Source organism: Ictalurus punctatus, chromosome 13 (genome assembly GCF_001660625.3).
Source record: "Ictalurus punctatus breed USDA103 chromosome 13, Coco_2.0, whole genome shotgun sequence".
Taxonomy (NCBI): domain Eukaryota; kingdom Metazoa; phylum Chordata; class Actinopteri; order Siluriformes; family Ictaluridae; genus Ictalurus; species Ictalurus punctatus.
Genome location: NC_030428.2, coordinates 27037501 through 27055000, shown reverse-complemented (window position 1 = coordinate 27055000; position 17500 = coordinate 27037501). Strand labels below are relative to the sequence as shown.

At 47.1% G+C, this 17500-nt stretch overlaps 1 protein-coding gene across 2 annotated transcripts in view; it reads right to left on the bottom strand.

Moving 5' to 3' along the window:
* Positions 1–17500, bottom strand: part of mpp7a (MAGUK p55 scaffold protein 7a) — a 128393-nt gene that overhangs the window by 20345 nt on the left and 90548 nt on the right. For both annotated transcript variants that reach the window (XM_053684838.1, XM_053684839.1), the window contains one exon: positions 4232–4402. In XM_053684838.1, coding sequence (XP_053540813.1) covers positions 4232–4402 — 171 coding nt within the window. The remainder of the gene's footprint in view (positions 1–4231; positions 4403–17500) is intronic.

Genomic DNA, 17500 nt, shown 5'->3' with positions numbered 1-17500 from the left:
CATCGTACAAACTCACAGACATACAGACACCGCACAGACATACAGACATCATATAGACCCACAGACATCGTACAGACTCCCAGACATCATACAGACCCACAGACATCATACAGACCCACAGACATCATACAGACGACATCATACAGACCCCCAGACATCGTACAGACCCACAGACATCATACAGACATCATACAGACCCCCAGACATCGTACAGACTCACAGACATCATACAGACTTTCCTTTCTTCTGTGCACTTTCTGACCGCTGTCCGTCACTCTCTCCTTTCATCTCTCCACCTTCTCTGACGCTCTCTTGCTTCTTTTCAAATCCCTTCCATTCTTTCCTTCTTCTTCCTCGCCCATCCTCCTTTCCCCTCACTTTCTTTCCTCTCTCTCTCCTAATCTCAGTCTCGACTCCACTCTCCCTCACGGTCTCGTAACTCGGCTGTGTCTGTGTGCATTGTAGTGCCGTGTGTTAATCTGATAATCGGATCAGCAGAGATACAGTCCGCCTTAAACCGCTCTTCACACACACACACACACACACACACACACACACACACACACACACACACACACACACACACCTTACCACTTAAACCCGATCTAACACAGGCCTAACTCACCTCTCATCGTCTATCGTTTACTTCTCTTTTCTTTATTTAAGCTGCAGTCATTTTAACCAGCGGAAACAGTGGCTACATTTTTCTGTGTGTGTGTGTTTTTTTTTTAAAACAACAACAACAACAACAACAACAACAACAACAACTTTGAGAAATTTTAGTGAATGTTTTCTGATTTAGTCTGAGCGCGAGTGTCTGACAGTATCGTCTTATCGTGAGATAAGATCGTGTGTATCTGAACACACACACACACACACACACTCTCACACATACACACTCTCTCTCTCTCTCTCTCACTTACACACACTCTCACTCACACTGTTGCAGAAGCAGTAAAAGTGTCAGAGTCGATCAGGTCTCTCATTAGCAGGAGAGCTCTTTAATAGCAGACGTGTAATCACTTCCAGGCCGAGCAGCACACTGTGTTATAATACACGGTTATATTCAATGTTTCAGCATGAACCTGTCGCGTTCACAATGTGTTTTCACACACACACGCACGCACGCACGCACACGCACACACAAACGCGCACGCACACACGCACGCACACACGTGCTTGTGGTTTTCCGAAATTCCCGCAGGATCGGGCCGAGACGCGTCGCGTGACGTCGTCGCGGCGCTCGTCCAGTCGAGGCGGTCTTCGATTCACGTGCGTCGAACACGAGTACAGCCAGAAGGTCTCGTTTACCAACAAACACCGCCGCGAAAGAGCGCGCGGGACAATTTCGTACACGAAAATCTCGGCAAAATTCTTTTTTGAAAAGCTGCGGCAGAATCGGGCGTTTCTGGCCGCAGGAATCCGAAAGAGCTCCACAAAATAGTGCGTTTAAACTCGCTTAAAAGGTACGAAGTCCTGCTTTGTTTCCTGCTGTCCGGCCAGGCGTGCTCTGACGTCACTCGGGTTTGAAGAGCGCGTCCAGATCCCAAGCAGGGGGATGAACTCGGAGTACGGGGGGGCGTTTTCTTTGCTTTCGGTCACGGCTGGTGTGTATTTGTGATCCGATCGATAGTTCTGTAATCTTCGCAGTCTCCAGATCCTTCAAATCCTCACACACACACACACACACACACACACACACACACACACACACACACACTACCCGTGTAAAACCCGAGAGCCAAAATCCCGTCAATCTGTTACCGCGTCGATATTTTGTTTATTATTTCTAAATGAATTTTTCAGTCCTGGACGTCGCGTCCCGGTGTTAGCACCGCCGCTAACAGGAATCCCATGACACCGACGTCACGGACATTCCCCTCGGCTGGAATCAAAAGACGTCGAGCGAAGCGGATCGTCTGCTCGGTTAGATAATCGGGTTTCAGCCGAGACACGACGGTGATCTCTCTAATAACGTGCGCACGTGTACGCGTGCGTTTATCCTGGCTCGGGGATTAATACGTGTCTAAATAGATAAGATCCTTATTGGTCTGGACGTTCGTCCGAAGCGGAGCCTCTGACGGACACGTGTCTCGCGTCGGAGGGAAAGCGGAGAGGGATACGGCGGGTTCTGTTTCACCGCGTCGTCCGGAGCCGGCGTCACACGACTTCTCGTGATGGTGAAGTTAAACGTGTCAAATGGCTTTGGTTTAGATGAACGTGTGTTTCGTCCACACTTCAAAACAGAGATACATCCAGGCCAAGGAACGCTCAGGGTCAGATCAAAGAAAGAGGAGAGAGAGAGAGAGAGAGAGAGAGAGAGAGAGAGAGAGAATGACAGAGAATGTAAAAAAAACAAAGTTATTTAACTAATGGTTCTGAATTCAAGAATAATGTCTATTCTGAATAATGCTGAATGAATGAGCGAGAGAGAGAGAAAGAGAGAGAGAGAGAGAGAGAGAGAGAGAGAGAGAGAGAGAGAGAGAGAAACAGAGAGAAACAGACAGAGAGAGAGAGAAAGAGACAAAGAGAAAGAAAGCGAGAGAAAGAAAGAGCGAGAAAGAGAGAAATATATTCATCACAAAATAAAATGAAAGAGGGCAAGAGAGAGAGAGAGAGAGAGAGAAAGAGTGAGAAAAAGAGAAAGAGTGTGTGTGTGAAAGAGAGAAAGAGAGAGAGAGAGAAGGACAGAGAGTGAGACAGAGAGAAACAGAGAGAAAAAGAGAAATGAAGAAAGACAGAAATACAGAGAGAGAGAGAGAAAAAGAGAGAGAAAGAGAGAGACAGAGAAACAGACAGAGAGAAACAGAGAGAGAGAGAGAAAGAGAGAGAGACAGAGAAAGAGAGACAGAGAGAAAGCGAGAGAAAGAAAGCGCGACAGAGAGAGAAAGAGCGAGAAAGAGAGAAATATATTCATCACAAAATAAAATGAAAGAAAGAGGGCGAGAGACAGAGAGAGAGAGAGAGAGTGAGAAAAAGAGAAAGTGTGTGTGTGAAAGAGTGAGAGAGAGAAAGAGAGAGAAGGACAGAGAGCGAGACAGAGAGAAACAGAGAGAGAGAGAGAGAAATGAAGAGAGAGACAGAGAAAGACAGACAGAGAGAGAGAGAGAGAAAAAGAGAGAGAACGAGAGAGACAGAGAAACAGAGAGAGAGAGAGAAAGAGAGACAAAGAGAAAGAAAGCGAGAGAAAGAAAGATCGACAGAGAGAGAAATATATTCATCACAAAATAAAATGAAAGAAAGAGAGCGAGAGACAGAGAGAGAGAGAGAGAGAGAGAGAGAGAGAGAAAGAGTGTGTGTGTGAAAGAGAGAGAGAGAGAGAGAAATACATTAATCACAAAATAAAATGAGAAACAAAGACAGGACAGAGGAACCCAGAAAAGACAGGAACAATAATAGAGAGCAAAAAAGAAAAATAGAGGAGGATGGGGGAAAAGAAAATACAGAGCAGGAAAAGCAAGAAGGTTCATCTCACGGGACAGAAAAACAAGCTGAAATAAAAACAGAGCAAACACACAGCAGACTGACGGCAGGGTCTTTTCCCCGTCAGCGCTGAGACTGTCCATGACACGGTCCTCCAAATTAGGAGAGTTAATTGAAAATATTTGCGTTAGCCTGACTGCAATAGCAGAGGCCTAATTGGGGCATCGTGATGAGAGAAAAACACTCGGAGCACACGTACGCTTTGTGACGAAGTCCATGCGCCGTTTAATTCACCAAACTAAACCCAAGCAAGGCCTAGCACACGGTGCATCGCCATGACCCGGCGCTAAATACAGACTAAAATAGTCCCGCGATTGTATCCGTCAGCGGTAAAGCACACGGCATCGTGGACTTTCGCCTGGGAAAGGAGCATAAACGGCTACCTCCTGCGCTACGTTATCGTTTACACAGCAGAGAAAGATGGACCATTGACGTGCTGACCTTTCTGTAAGGAGATTTACTGTATTTAATATTTAATGGAAGGAGTCTCCAGTGTCAATGCCAGGTAACTTTTCAGACATCTTCGGGACGGACGAGTTTATGCTTCGGGGGTTTTCGCCTTATTTAAAAATACATGAATAAATAAGCAGACGTATGAATGGCTGTTTAAACCGAATCAAATCGGTTATACGATTTCTAACGAAATAAAAAAAAAGTGTTTAGTTCTAAAGATGTTTGTATACAGGTTGTGAAGTTGGTGACGTCTTGGTGACGTCTTGTTATAAACACGTACAGTAGCAGCACTTACCGAGCAGGGCGACGAGTCTGTGCTTGGCTCCGTGGGCTCTGCAGTACGGAACGACTTCTTCGTAAGTGGGGACGTCAGCGGTGTCGTACCGCTCGCTCTTTTTACACTCGTACATGGACTTGTTTGTCTTCTTTCCTCTTTTGCTGAGACGGAAGCTCCTCCGTAAACCAGCTAAACAGATAGGGAAAGAGGTTCGAGGTTAGGAGTGCGGTCCACGCGTCTAATAACTATAATGATAACGAGTCTTTATTGGTCACGTTACAGCACAGTGAAATTCTTTTTTTTCCCCCACATATCCCGGCATGTTAAGAGGTTGGGGTCAGAGCGCGGGGTCAGCCATTGTACGGCACAAGAAGAGAGGGGTAAGGGCCTTGCTCAAGGGCCCAACAGTGGCAGCTTGGCAGTGCTGGGGCCTGAACCCTCGACTTTCCGATCAGTAACCCAGAACCTGGCAGTGCTGGGGCCTGAACCCCGACTTTCCGATCAGTAACCCAGAACCTGGCAGTGCTGGGGCCTGAACCCCGACCTCCCGATCAGTAACCCAGAACCCAGTAACCTTCCAATCAGTAACCCAGAACCTGGCAGTGCTGGGGCCTGAACCCCGACCTCCCGATCAGTAACCCAGAACCTGGCAGTGCTGGGGCTTGAACCCCGACCTTCCGATCAGTAACCCAGAACCTGGCAGTGCTGGGGCCTGAACCCCGACCTCCCGATCAGTAACCCAGAACCTGGCAGTGCTGGGGCTTGAACCCCGACCTTCCGATCAGTAACCCAGAACCCAGTAACCTTCCAATCAGTAACCCAGAACCTGGCAGTGCTGGGGCCTGAACCCCGACCTCCCGATCAGTAACCCAGAACCTGGCAGTGCTGGGGCCTGAACCCCGACCTCCCGATCAGTAACCCAGAACCTGGCAGTGCTGGGGCTTGAACCCCGACCTTCTGATCAGTAACCAACCCAGAGCCTTAATCCTCAAGGCACCACTGCCCCTCAAGCCATCACTGCCCCCCCCCCCCCCCCCCCCCCCCCATCAACTATAAGATATCACTTCCCTTTCCTGTGTCTCTCCACAACGAGGCCAGCGCAGACCCATCTCTGCTTGTCTGTGCAAAATCCGACACCGCAATTAGCTTCTGCTTTTTCACATTCGCATATTTGTGTCTTTCTGAAGCAGACAGAATGAAATGGAGGGAAGAATCCTCAGGCTCTGGCGCTGCAGGAACGAGCCCGATCGGAGTCCTCCTAACAGGAGCCGTTACAGCTGATGGGTTTTCATGTGCCGGAGGTAATCGGCAATGCCACCACAAAAACTTCCTGTCTGATTATCCCGGAGAGCTACTCAATCCCGCTTTCTCAAACGACCGGCGCAGACCACGCTGAAAAACAGAAACCTACCCGTCATTTCTCACTCGTGACAGACGCTAGCTAGCACGAGCGCTCAACCAAACCAAAGACACCTAATATTCCACTGCTGCATCCATCGCTGCACTTTCGCACCAGCGTACGCGTCTCCTTTTGTTTTCTTAAGCGATGGATAGACGCGTGGATATGATGTAAGATACCAGAGATTAAGCGAGTATGAAAATTATGGACTGAGGCAATGGGGGTAAGAGAGAAGTACCTGATTTATTGGTTATAATGGTTTCCGCAGTGCCCGCTACAGAGCTGCACAGATGTGTCACTGCAGAGAGAGCCATTCATTCCTTACAGCGTGTTCACTTAATAGGGTCACTTAATGATATGGTGGGATACAAATGAAACACGCCATAAGTCAAACCGACCCTGTAGTACAAGTGTGTGTGTGTGCGCACAAGTCCTTCGTATAAAATTACACTGGAACGACTTTCGTTTCACTCGAGTTAACCTGGAAGTTGCTGTGCTTGTGTCAGTCGAACCCATAATTTAATCAAATCTAATTCGTTTTGGAAAAACGATCCGCATTAATAAGCCAAAAACACAGAGTTCCGATTACCTTACATGCAAGGACAGTGTGTTCGAGTACATAATCGTGCCTTTTGGCCTATATGACGCACCGCCGGTTCTGGCGTGAAGAATCTTTGTTTCTCCACTTCAAGGCAGGTGCGTAGGTTCTCCATCACAGCCAGTCAGTACAAATTCCTGTTCTTCACTTGAAGGGACTTCATAAGTCAGACCTTTCAAAACCGTTTAAAGCCTTACAGACGGCTCGGTCCGGAGCCGCCAAAAACGCTGCCCTCCGTTTCAATGCGGATGAATAAATCAAGGCTTGGATTGAAAAGTTCTCCCTGCAAAGCCTCCTGTTCCTTAAATTAGATGGAAATGAATTCATTCCAGAATGAAAAGGGGGGGGGGGGGGGGGGGGAGAAAAAAAAATCTTTCGGTATTCTGGACGCTGGATACGCTTATGGAACATTAATTCCAATTTCGCTCTCTCTTTTTTCCCCCTCAGAAGAATGCATCTCGGTAAGACAAATCATCGCGAGGGACGACATGAAGCATACTGGCAAAGCGAGTCCATCCGAAATAGCTTCTACTACTAGTAACAGGTATAAATATGGAAAACAGACATGGGACAGAGCAACGTTTTCCAGTTTCTGGTGCTGAACATGGTGAATAATGGCTGGAACATGCAGACATGTCCACACCATGCTCCCAGACCTGCACCGCCTAATGGCTAGTTAATTGGCGCAATGGAACTTACAATTACTGACTAGCAGCTCACAAATCAAACCGACCCTTCCAGCGAGAGAAGGAAAGAAAAAAAACCCCTAAAAACACCGGCTTATTAAAGCCTCTAAATTCAGTGTAAATATAGAGTACACTTGCACACGAGCCACTGCTCCTCCCAAATTTCCAGAGCACGCTCAGAAGTCGCTGCTGCGGCCTGTATACGGAGAGGACCTCGAAAAGAAGGCCCTCAGACACTATAAATATTAACACGAGAGACCCGAAGGAAAGAAAATGACGCCAAGAGCTTAACAAGAAGTCGTCGAGGTATTTGTTAAAAAGAAGGAACGATAAGAGCGAAGACGTGGTAATTAAGGATAAGGTCAAATTGGCATGACTTTCTCCGTTATCCCAACATCTCTTTAGACACAAGAGAGAAGAGAAATGCACACACACACACACACACACACACACACACGACGGAGTAAGACAAAGTGCTTTTTAGGACCATGTACCCCTAAGTAAAGCCATACCTGTCTGATTATAAATCAGAACACAGACGCGTTGCATTTCTTTCTCAGCGTATGGAAACGTGGAACCAGACCCGTCCCTGCAACCTAAATTTTCTTGTCCCATGTTGTATCGATTTGTCCAAGTTACACGGGAACATGGATTTTCAAGTATTCCGCTTGTTTAGGCCTTGCAAGTTTTTCCAGGTGAACAAAACAAACCTGGACACATTCGAGCGACTTTCTGCATTGTTGGAATTTTAGGGAAACTCTTGCGAGGGCGATTTTTTTCCTTCTACGGGCATCGGCTCATCCCTTCCGTGTCCCAACATAAAGGATAAAGGAGGACTCCTTGTTAAGTAAAGCATGAAGCACTGTGTGTGGTGCAGTTATAGAAAAAACAAACACCACCACCACCAGGTTGGTGCGAGTACGTTAACGGGACCAAAAAAAAAAAAAACCCCCTGAGGCTGCAAACCCGACCTCCTCTTTCCTGAAGATATTCCAGTGTCAGGAAACATACACGTACAGCTTTACCTCTGACACCGGAGACTCCTTCCATACAGGAAATAATGAACATTTTTAATCTGTTTATACGGAGCACTCGCTGTATAGGTCTCTGTGAACGAGTTGTTTCTATAGAAACGGCGACGTATTAGAACGAGGGCATTTAACCGTGATTTGCAGCCGTGATACGGTCAGAGCTGCTGTACTAGAAAACTAACCAAGACCTTCTGACCAATCACGATCCAGAGTTCAACTGGAATTGAAGAGAGACGTACGTATGGTGTATGGTTAACCCAAGCTCTCAGGCATGCATCATCCAGGATCTCTCACCCCCTCATTTACAGGCGTCTGCTGAAGATGTTACGGATAGCAGACAGGCCCCTGGAGGAGCATCAGGGAGACCCCCAGCATCAAACAGTTTCCGGAGGAACTCTCCATTTAGTGCACGTACAGAGACCTCTGATCCCCAAGTGTGCGTGTTAACTGGATTCAGGATTATTGTATCCATATCCCTCAGGGACAACAATCTTTTATGCGCACCCCAACCCCAGTGACCACTTCCCATATCCTGCATTTATGAGCGACCCTATTTCCTGCAGCAGGACGAGGAAAGAGAAAGGAAAAAAATAAAAAAAAAAAAGATATAAAAAAAAGAATCGGATCACAATCACAGATGCTGATCTTTTCTTTTTTTTAAATTCTTTTTTTCTTTTTTTAAAAGGAAAACGACAACTATTTAGCAGCGCTATTTGAAATATGTATTGGACAGTACTCTGAATCAAGCTGTACTGTGTAGGAATTGGTGTCTGGGGAGCGACACTGTAGAAGCCGTTTTCCATTGAAGTGCATATGTGGAAAGTGCTTTTCTGCCCGAGCGATACGGGCTCGGTTACTCCCGCTCCCGTCGTCGAAGGAGAAAGAGACAGCTTGTGTCATGGAGCGGTATTTGTTTTTCCTCTCTGTCCTATCCCAGAGCTCGTCAGACAAAAGAATGTCAAGGCAGGAATGTTAGCTAATGCATCAGGGGAAACACACACAGACAGAGTTGTTGGGCTGCCAGCTGGGATCATTAGTACATTTATGCTTTGTGCGGCGCCAAATGGGATCACAGAGGAGGAGGGAGGCCAAAACTGCTACTCCGATTTTCCTCATCACGCACCTGCTCGATCCATCATACGACCGTGTGTGTGATCACACCTACATACGTACACACACGGTCTCTCTTTATAATAACCCAGAGCATTATCTGAGCAATATCTGACCTCCGCTGCTGGAAAGCTTCAGACACTTTACCAGCCCAGATCTGGTAAGAGGCAGTGGTGGCTCAATGGTTAAGGCTCTGGGTTACTGATTAAGAGAATGGCTTTCAAACCCCAGCACCACCAAGCTGCCACTGCCGAGTCGGGGCCTTGCCCGAGGGCTCGAACCCTCGACGTTCTGATCGGTAACCCAGAGCCTTAACCGGTGAGCCACCACGTAAATGAACTCCCTTTTTTTTTTTTAAAAGTGACAAACCGTACACGACGTGAGAGACTCGTCACTAACTAGCGTCAAAGAGCTAGTCTATGATTGCTACGGAACCTCGTATGGTGTGTTTTTAAAGCCTTTTACTTATTTACTTCCAAAGGGTTTTTTTTTGGGTACTTAAGGGAGCTCCGCTTTCTAAAGGGCTTAGGCCGGGAAGTCTATTATATAGTATTCATAAAAATGTAAAGGCTCCCTGAAAGACAAAAAATGAGAGTCTAGTAAGGTAAACGAGTGTTTATAGCCACTATATAACGTAGCTCCTTTTGTGTACGTCGTTCAAAGTAATTATAAAATGGATAAAAAGTAACGCGTCAGTTTAATAAAAAATAAATAAATAATTGCAGGGGTAGAACTGGTGCTGTGGTACAAGAGAAATAAAACACTTTATGACACCACCCCTTCTTCCTTTTCTTTCCAAGAAAGAGCTCTCTATTGGAGTCTTCTGATGTATCTAAAAAGGCCCGTCACTTATTATTTCTCAGGAGCCTCGGGAGCCACGGAGCCTCTCTACCTGCTTAAAGGACTCCCGTGTGCAGAGGAGATAAGTTCTCGAATTGAGCATTTTTTTTTTTTATGTCGGCGTGAAAAAAACAAAAGCACCAGGCTCAATTTTTCCATAACTCCATCCTTAATTGGAGTCTGGGGGCTGATGGCTTTTCCAGCTTTTACTTCTGCTCCCTGACTGTTTTCATCTGCTTTTGTTTTCCGCCTCTCTTGGTCAGAGTCTGCTGCCGAGTCCGTGTCGCGGCCGGACGTTCGGAGACGAGGTGCTGCGGAATGACTTTAGTCGTACGAGGCGCTTCTGAGAGGCGTCTCGCGCCGACGGTGCGGTGTAGCGTTTCTTCTCGGCTTCCTGGGGCACATTCATGATGATGGATCACATGGGATGCTGATCCTGATCTGTTATAACCGGACGAGAGTACAGAAGGAATAGCGTAGGATGTCGAGCGGTGGCTGGGGGTGGGGCGGGGTGGGGGCGACATCTTGTTCTCTCTGGAGCGCCAATACAGGAGATCTAATTTCAACTAGATCTAGATGCTAAATCAAAAGTGCTTTTAAGGATTGTCTGTTAAAAATATCTTACATTTAATGGAGAGGAACGACAGAAGGGCTTCAGGAGAGCAAGAGAGCAATCTTAGCTTCACAAGTCATCTCTGGTTTGAAAGTGAAAACACCGGTCACAGTTGACTTGTGTGTGTGTGTATTTTATTGTGAGGTTGCTATAAATGGATAAAAAAAAAACTAAATAAATACACCAGTGGCAGGCGTCAGATATGGATAAGAGGCAGAAGCTTGATCGTGATCTTGCGCTCTTTCTCGGCTCTTCCTTTCCTACACCTTCTCTGTTGTCAACAGGGGATTTCATCTAAGGCCAGATGTTTTTGGACTCTGAGAGCAGATGGAGGACCTGCCTCGTGCCTGTAGTCTGCCCAGCCTGTCGTGTTGTACCGAGGTCTGTGATCACCTTGTTTGTAGACATTGTAGTAACTTGATGTGGGGGAAAATTGTCTGGCCACAAACTCTACTTGTTACCTCCATCTTCTGTTTACAAACTGGCTGAAATATCTAAGCCGGTTAGACGATTCCAATCTTACTGGTGGCAACTTTTTTTGTTCCAAGCCACACCTGACTCCAACCTGTTTAAATCAGTACATCTTGGCCTTCATTCGACGATGATGGTTTGGCTCCTGGAATGAAAACCTGCAGCCAAACTGACCCTTTATGGACAGGACAGGACAGGACGCTGCTCTATGCTATATACATGAGGAATGAAGACCGAGTACGTGGAGGAGTGAACGTTTCCGTCGGTCATGTACACACGACTCCTACCTCACTCCAGATACACACACCCACACACACAGGTGTAAACTGTGGTGAGCAAAAGCTCAGAGAGACGGAACCACTGGGGAAAAGCACTGGTGTCCCTAGCACCCAAACACCCACATTCATCCCACCAGCTGAAACCTGAGCAGCACACAGAAAACATCTGCGCAGTTCACGACAGCACAACTGCGAGCACACCAGGCTTAAATCACATTACCAGAGGCACTGGCAGGCCTGCTGTAGAGGAGGTTTTGTCTTAAGGGGTGCGTGTTTCCACCAACCCCCCCCCCCCCCCCCCGCAAAAAACTTCTCCTGTTACCCCGAGTGTGTTGAGCGTGGCACAAAGAAAGACCTGCTCTCAGGCTAGCCCGGCTGAGACTGAGGTTAGGAGGCTGGTAATGAAAAGGCAGAAAGTAGGAAAAGGGAGGGGATCGGAGCGTTGAAAAGGTTTGACCCCTACAGGATGACCGCGGCTGATTGGGCTTGGCAGATTGAACAGTGTGGTGTTATTTATAAACTCTGGGCATGCTACATGTCCTGTTAACTCAAACGAGATCGAATGTTTTATACATTTTTTTTAAAAAATGACCGAGTTGAAGCATGACCTCACAGAGAGCACAAGCCTACACAAACACACCGGTCTCTAGCAGAGTGAGAGAGAGAGAGAAAGAGAGTGAGTGTGAGAGAGTGAGTGAGAGAGAGAGTGAAAAGGAGAGTGAGTGTGAGAAGGAGAGTGAGTGTGAGAGAGAGTGAGTGTGAGAGAGAGTGAGTGAAAAGGAGAGTGAGAGAGAGAGAGCGAGAGAAAGAGAGAGAGTGAGTGAGAAAGAGTGAGAGAGAGAGTAAGAGAATGAGAGAGTGAGTGAGAGAGAGAGACAGAGTGAGTGAGAAAGAGTGAGAGAGAGAGAGAGAATGAGAGAGAGTGTGTGAGTGAGTGAGAGATAAAGAGTGAGAGAGTGAGTGAGCGAGTGAGTGAGAGAGAGAATGAGAGAGAGTGTGTGAGTGAGAAAGAGTGAGAGTGAGTGAGAAAGAGTGAGAGTGAGTGAGCGAGTGAGCGAGTGAGAGAGTGAGTGAGAGAGTGAATGAGCGAGTGAGTGAGAGAGTGATAGAGAATGAGAGAGAGTGTGTGAGTGAGAAAGAGTGAGAGTGAGTGAGAAAGAGTGAGTGAGCGAGTGAGAGAGTGAGTGAGCGAGTGAGTGAGAGAGAATGAGAGAGAGCGTGTGCGTGAGAAAGAGTGAGAGTGAGTGAGAAAGAGTGAGTGAGCGAGTGAGAGAGTGAGTGAGCGAGTGAGTGAGAGAGAATGAGAGAGAGTGTGTGCGTGAGAAAGAGTGAGAGAGTGAGTGAGAGAGTGTGAGAGAGTCAGTGAGTGAGTGAGTGAGAGAGTGTGTGAGTGAGTGAGAGAGAGTATGTCAGAGAGAGAGCGCGAGAGAGCGCGAGAGAGAGCGCGAGAGAGAGCGCGAGAGAGAGAGAGAGAGAGAGAGAGAGAGAGCGCAAGGTTAATGAGGCAGATGGTAAATTCCAGGTTGGAGAAGAGAAGAAAGCCCTGTTGGGATGGTGTTTATCTCTCAATTGCAATTAACGCAAGACGAATCCGTTTAAAGAACACCGACCTGGATGTGATCTCATCCCTCCATCGTGATCTCAATAAAGGAACGATACTATAAGACAAGCGGACATGAAGCAAGGCTTTCTACCAGCTGTACCTGCGGTCAACTTCATCAACGCGCAGCGTCGCGCTCTTTCCACCGACTTCCTTCTCATTTCTAACAGGCCCTCGGGGGATATAATCCACAGCAAATACGACGTTTGAAAAACTCCGTCGAAGCATTCGTTTCGTCCTTTCAGCGAGTGTTTCATAGAAACACGTCGGTGACGCAGGAAGGCCATCAGCACGGCGTGGCACGGAATGAGATTACAACGTGGGAAGTGAGGCAGACATGGAATGAACGGTCCCAAAGTGATGGGGGGGGGATTGGGGATCTGGAATAAAGAGTCTTTCGTGATGGAGATATGCAAACTGCACAAGAAGGTGAATACGTGAAGAGGCTTACAGCGATTTATCTCTGAGACTCCGCCCAAATCTTTTGTACACTTTTCTGGCTACAAGTTTCAGAACGTCGATGAGTGATCTGATCCATTCTTTGCACTTCCGTGCACCGGGTCGAGAAAAACAAAAACACACCCCTCTGATTGGTCAGAAGGTGTTGAGTGATTTTCCATGACAGCAACTCGGACAACACTGAACATTGAACATGCATCCATCCATCCATCCATCTACTATAACGCTTATCCTACGGGGTCGCCGGGAACCTGGAGTCTATCTCAGGGAGCATGGGGCACAAGGCGGGGTACACCCTGGACAGGGTGCCAGTCCATCGCAGGGCACACTCACATACACACTCACACACCCATTCATACACTACGGACACTTTAGACACGCCAGTCAGCCTACCATGCATGTGTTTGGACTGGGGGAGGAACCCGGAGTACCCGGAGGAAACCCCCGCAGCACGGGGAGAACACGCAAACTCCACACACACAGGGCCACGGCGGGAATCGACCCCCCGACCCTGGAGGCGTGAGGCGGACGTGCAAATTGGTGTGGTATAAAGGAATAAAACTCGTAGCTGAAACAGCGGCAACGAGATAATCGTGCGCTTGCCGATGAACTACGGACAAAGTCCGTGACTGATCGTCCGCCACGTCAATCAAATCGCACGCAGTTTATTAAAAATGTTCTCCAGAAAATGCTAAATCTGATTTGTAAGCCAGAACTTTTTGTTCTGTGTAGAGGGGGAAAAAAAACCCCTCATTTTTAAATACCACCACCTGTAAAGCGTAGTATTAAGCGTAATTGTGTTTGAACACAAATGACGAGATCTGGAAAAGGACACGCACGGTTGTCCTTCGCATGCCCCGAAACTCAAGGGCGCATGACGCGAGCGTCAGTGTATGCAGTTACTGTTGTGATGAAAAGGATCTCCGAGCGACACGGTAATGATGGAAAGCAGAAGGAAGAGAGAACCCGAGATCGGGCTCGGAAGGTCCCGGCGGCCCGCGCCGGCCACAACAAGAGCCGGCCGGACCGCCACCGCATCGGCGTGGAACGCGCCCAAATCCTTTTACTGCCATACATCGAACTTATACAAAGAGCTATTTAGTCTAAGCACGCTGGCAGCACACAGGAAAACCATAAACTGCAGTCGTTTATGACTAGAAGATGAGGAATGAGTGCATGATTGCCTGTTTGGCTTTCACTCATCCCTGCTCTTCAGAGTACCTACAGAACAGCCTTCTCTCATTACACTGATACGCTCGTTCCTGCTCAGCACACGACTTCCGGAGCCTCCGAGATCCGAAACGGATCTTTACTGTCGCAGAAGGAACATTTATCAGCTCCTGATGAAAACGTCTGGATTTAGACCGAGGCCGCAAGAGGAGCGCGGAATAATCTCCGTGCCGCCCGAGTTTCCCGGGATGAGTCGGAGCCAATGCTAACGTACGATGTGTAAAATCCGTCGTTAAAGAAAACGGAGAGAAAAAAAAAAAAAATCGTCACGGATGACAATTTACATCGAGCGTCCTGCTTAAAAGTTTACACCCCCCTGTCTCTTAATGTATCGTGTCGCCTTCTTGAGCGTCAGTGAACGTTCGCACCTTGTCTGATAGTCGTGTACGAGTCCCTCGGTCGCCCCCAGTGTGAAAAGACGGATACGGACGCCGTTGGAAAGGGCCCGAATATGCGGAAGATTCTGGAAAAGTAAAGAACGTGCACGACCTGGAGGATTTTTCTGAAGAACAGTGGGCGGTTTAACTGCTCGGGACAAACGAGGGACTCGTGAAGAGCTCTCACAGGACGTAAACACGTCACGTCGTGGATCGTCCGGGTAACAAGACTCAAACGTACGTACACGTTTACGTACTGTAAACTCAGTTACTGTCGTGTCTTGTGAGCTCATACCGCAAGTAAACATCCGTTACGTGAAATAGCTTATTCAGGGCAGTAGGAAATAAATGATCATTATTTCAATTATCAACGTTATTATACGTTCCATCACCAGCCTCCTCCCCCCCCCCCCCCCTCACTTTGAAGTTCATCAGACAGGAAACTCATCTTATATAAACTATAACGCACACAACCTTCCGCTAAGCTCTCTAATACGGCTGACGATTATTTATTTATTTATTTATTTAAACGGAGTAATCGCAATTAAAGCGCAATTTAACCACGTGAGTAAACCTTGTAGAATTCAAACGGCTGATCTTACATAAATACGACAAAACGGCATTTAGAATCAGTTTGGCAGATCGGAGCCGCGCGGGTAAGACCATAAAACTCCCATGGACACATCACTGACATGACACGACGAGCCTAATGTTTAGTTTATAGGCTGTAATAAAGAGCGAGAGTGAAGGAGCGGGCATTTACGTCCCGACGCCTTGCTCTCGCGTGTGACTCACGATGCAATGATGCGCAATCGCTGGGTAATGGCGCGCTTTTACAACACGATCACACTCGCTGAGCAACAGCCATGACGTGGAATTAATCCCAGTGGGGTAGGGTGTATAAACGGGGCGTAAAAATAAAAAGTCTCGACCGCACTTTTTACCGTTAGACAGAAACTATCGCAGAGATTCGAGAGCTATGGGGTGTGCTACAGGTTTCCTTGTCCGGTGAAACGCTCATGCATGCTGCAGTGCAAATAACAACAACAACAACAACAACAACAACAAATAAATAACGACGTTTAAAGAATTGTACAGTGCAATTGCGAACAAGACGTTTTCCTTATAAGGACATTAAAATATAACACGCACACTTATTCACCTATCCGTGCTAGGGATGTAACCGAATTCTTATTAGGCCTCTGTTTAGGCCACGCCCACTATAGGTTACCATACACTGGATCCATACGCAGGAGCATTACACTCCTCCCCCTCCATCTATTTCTGCACGATAAACTCCTCCCCCCTCGATATTAATTCCAGACAGACAGATTGGTTTTTAGGATCCCCAAAAACGAAAAAAAAATAAAACTTTGCAATGAAGCTGATTCGGGGGCGGGGCTACGTACGAGTTAAACGCGCTTTACGATTTATCTCCGACGCAATCGATGCCAAGTCCGCCAGCGAACTTAATTAAAAGTTAGTAATCAACCGAATCATGGTTGCCGGGGTGACGCTCATGACCCGTGAGAATGGTTCAAGACTCCGTCGAAAACTGTAAACAAACACTAATCCCGGTCTAAACGCGGTGTTCGGGTGAGTCTCGTTCGCGGTCACGCTTAGTACGTTCTGTACACGTGCTCCATCGATAACGAACGAAAACGCACGCGGGACGAGAAGAACGACGTGGAGTTAGAGCAAGGAGGAGATTCTAAAGATTTTAGGTGAAATTGTAGTGTGTGTGTGTGTGTGTGTGTGTGTGTGTGTGTGTGTGTGTGTACTGGCTGAATCGTTTCAATGACAGGGGAACATTTGGAGCCACTTTAAAACGCTTCCTCACAGTCATGTGTTCCCAATTCCACAAAATAAGCTCACATCAAAACTCTACATATAGCCCACATCTTTCCTTTCTCTCTCTCCCTATCTCTCTCACACACACACACACACACACACACACACACACACACACACAGAACAGGGACAGCTCAGTCTAAACAACTGTCACAGAGAATCGCAGGACGAGATAAACGGCGATAACGAGCACTAACGATAGCTACTTCCCGTCCTAGCGTTTACGCCGGAGTGTGAACTCAAAGCCCAAGCGCTTTAACGACCGACGTGTTTCACACACGAGGCTGCGGTCGGCCCGCGCGGAGAGATGACGGGCTAAAACGAAAACAGCTTCTCTGGCACTCAGGGCGCAGAGATAAAGAGGAGAAGGCGAAGACAGGAAGGGAAAGAAAATGACCGAGCATGAAGCTTGAGTGAGAGGAAACTCAAAGAGGGTCAGATAAAATAATAATAATAATAATAATAATAATAATAATAATAATAATAATAATAATAATAATGAGGAGACATGAACGTGTGATCGGTATCGCAAAATTAAACTAAATTGTACAGAGCTGGCATTTTTTAAACCCTTGTTTTTTTTTGTTTTTAAATTTTACCCACAATTCTCAAACCCGAAAGTCACGGCAAAGTCAAATCACAGAAAATCATGGGGCGGGGGGGGGGGGACACGTAATGTTTTCCATAAGCTTTACGTTAGACTCCTTCCATAAATATTAAATAATCACCTCCTTATAAAAAAAA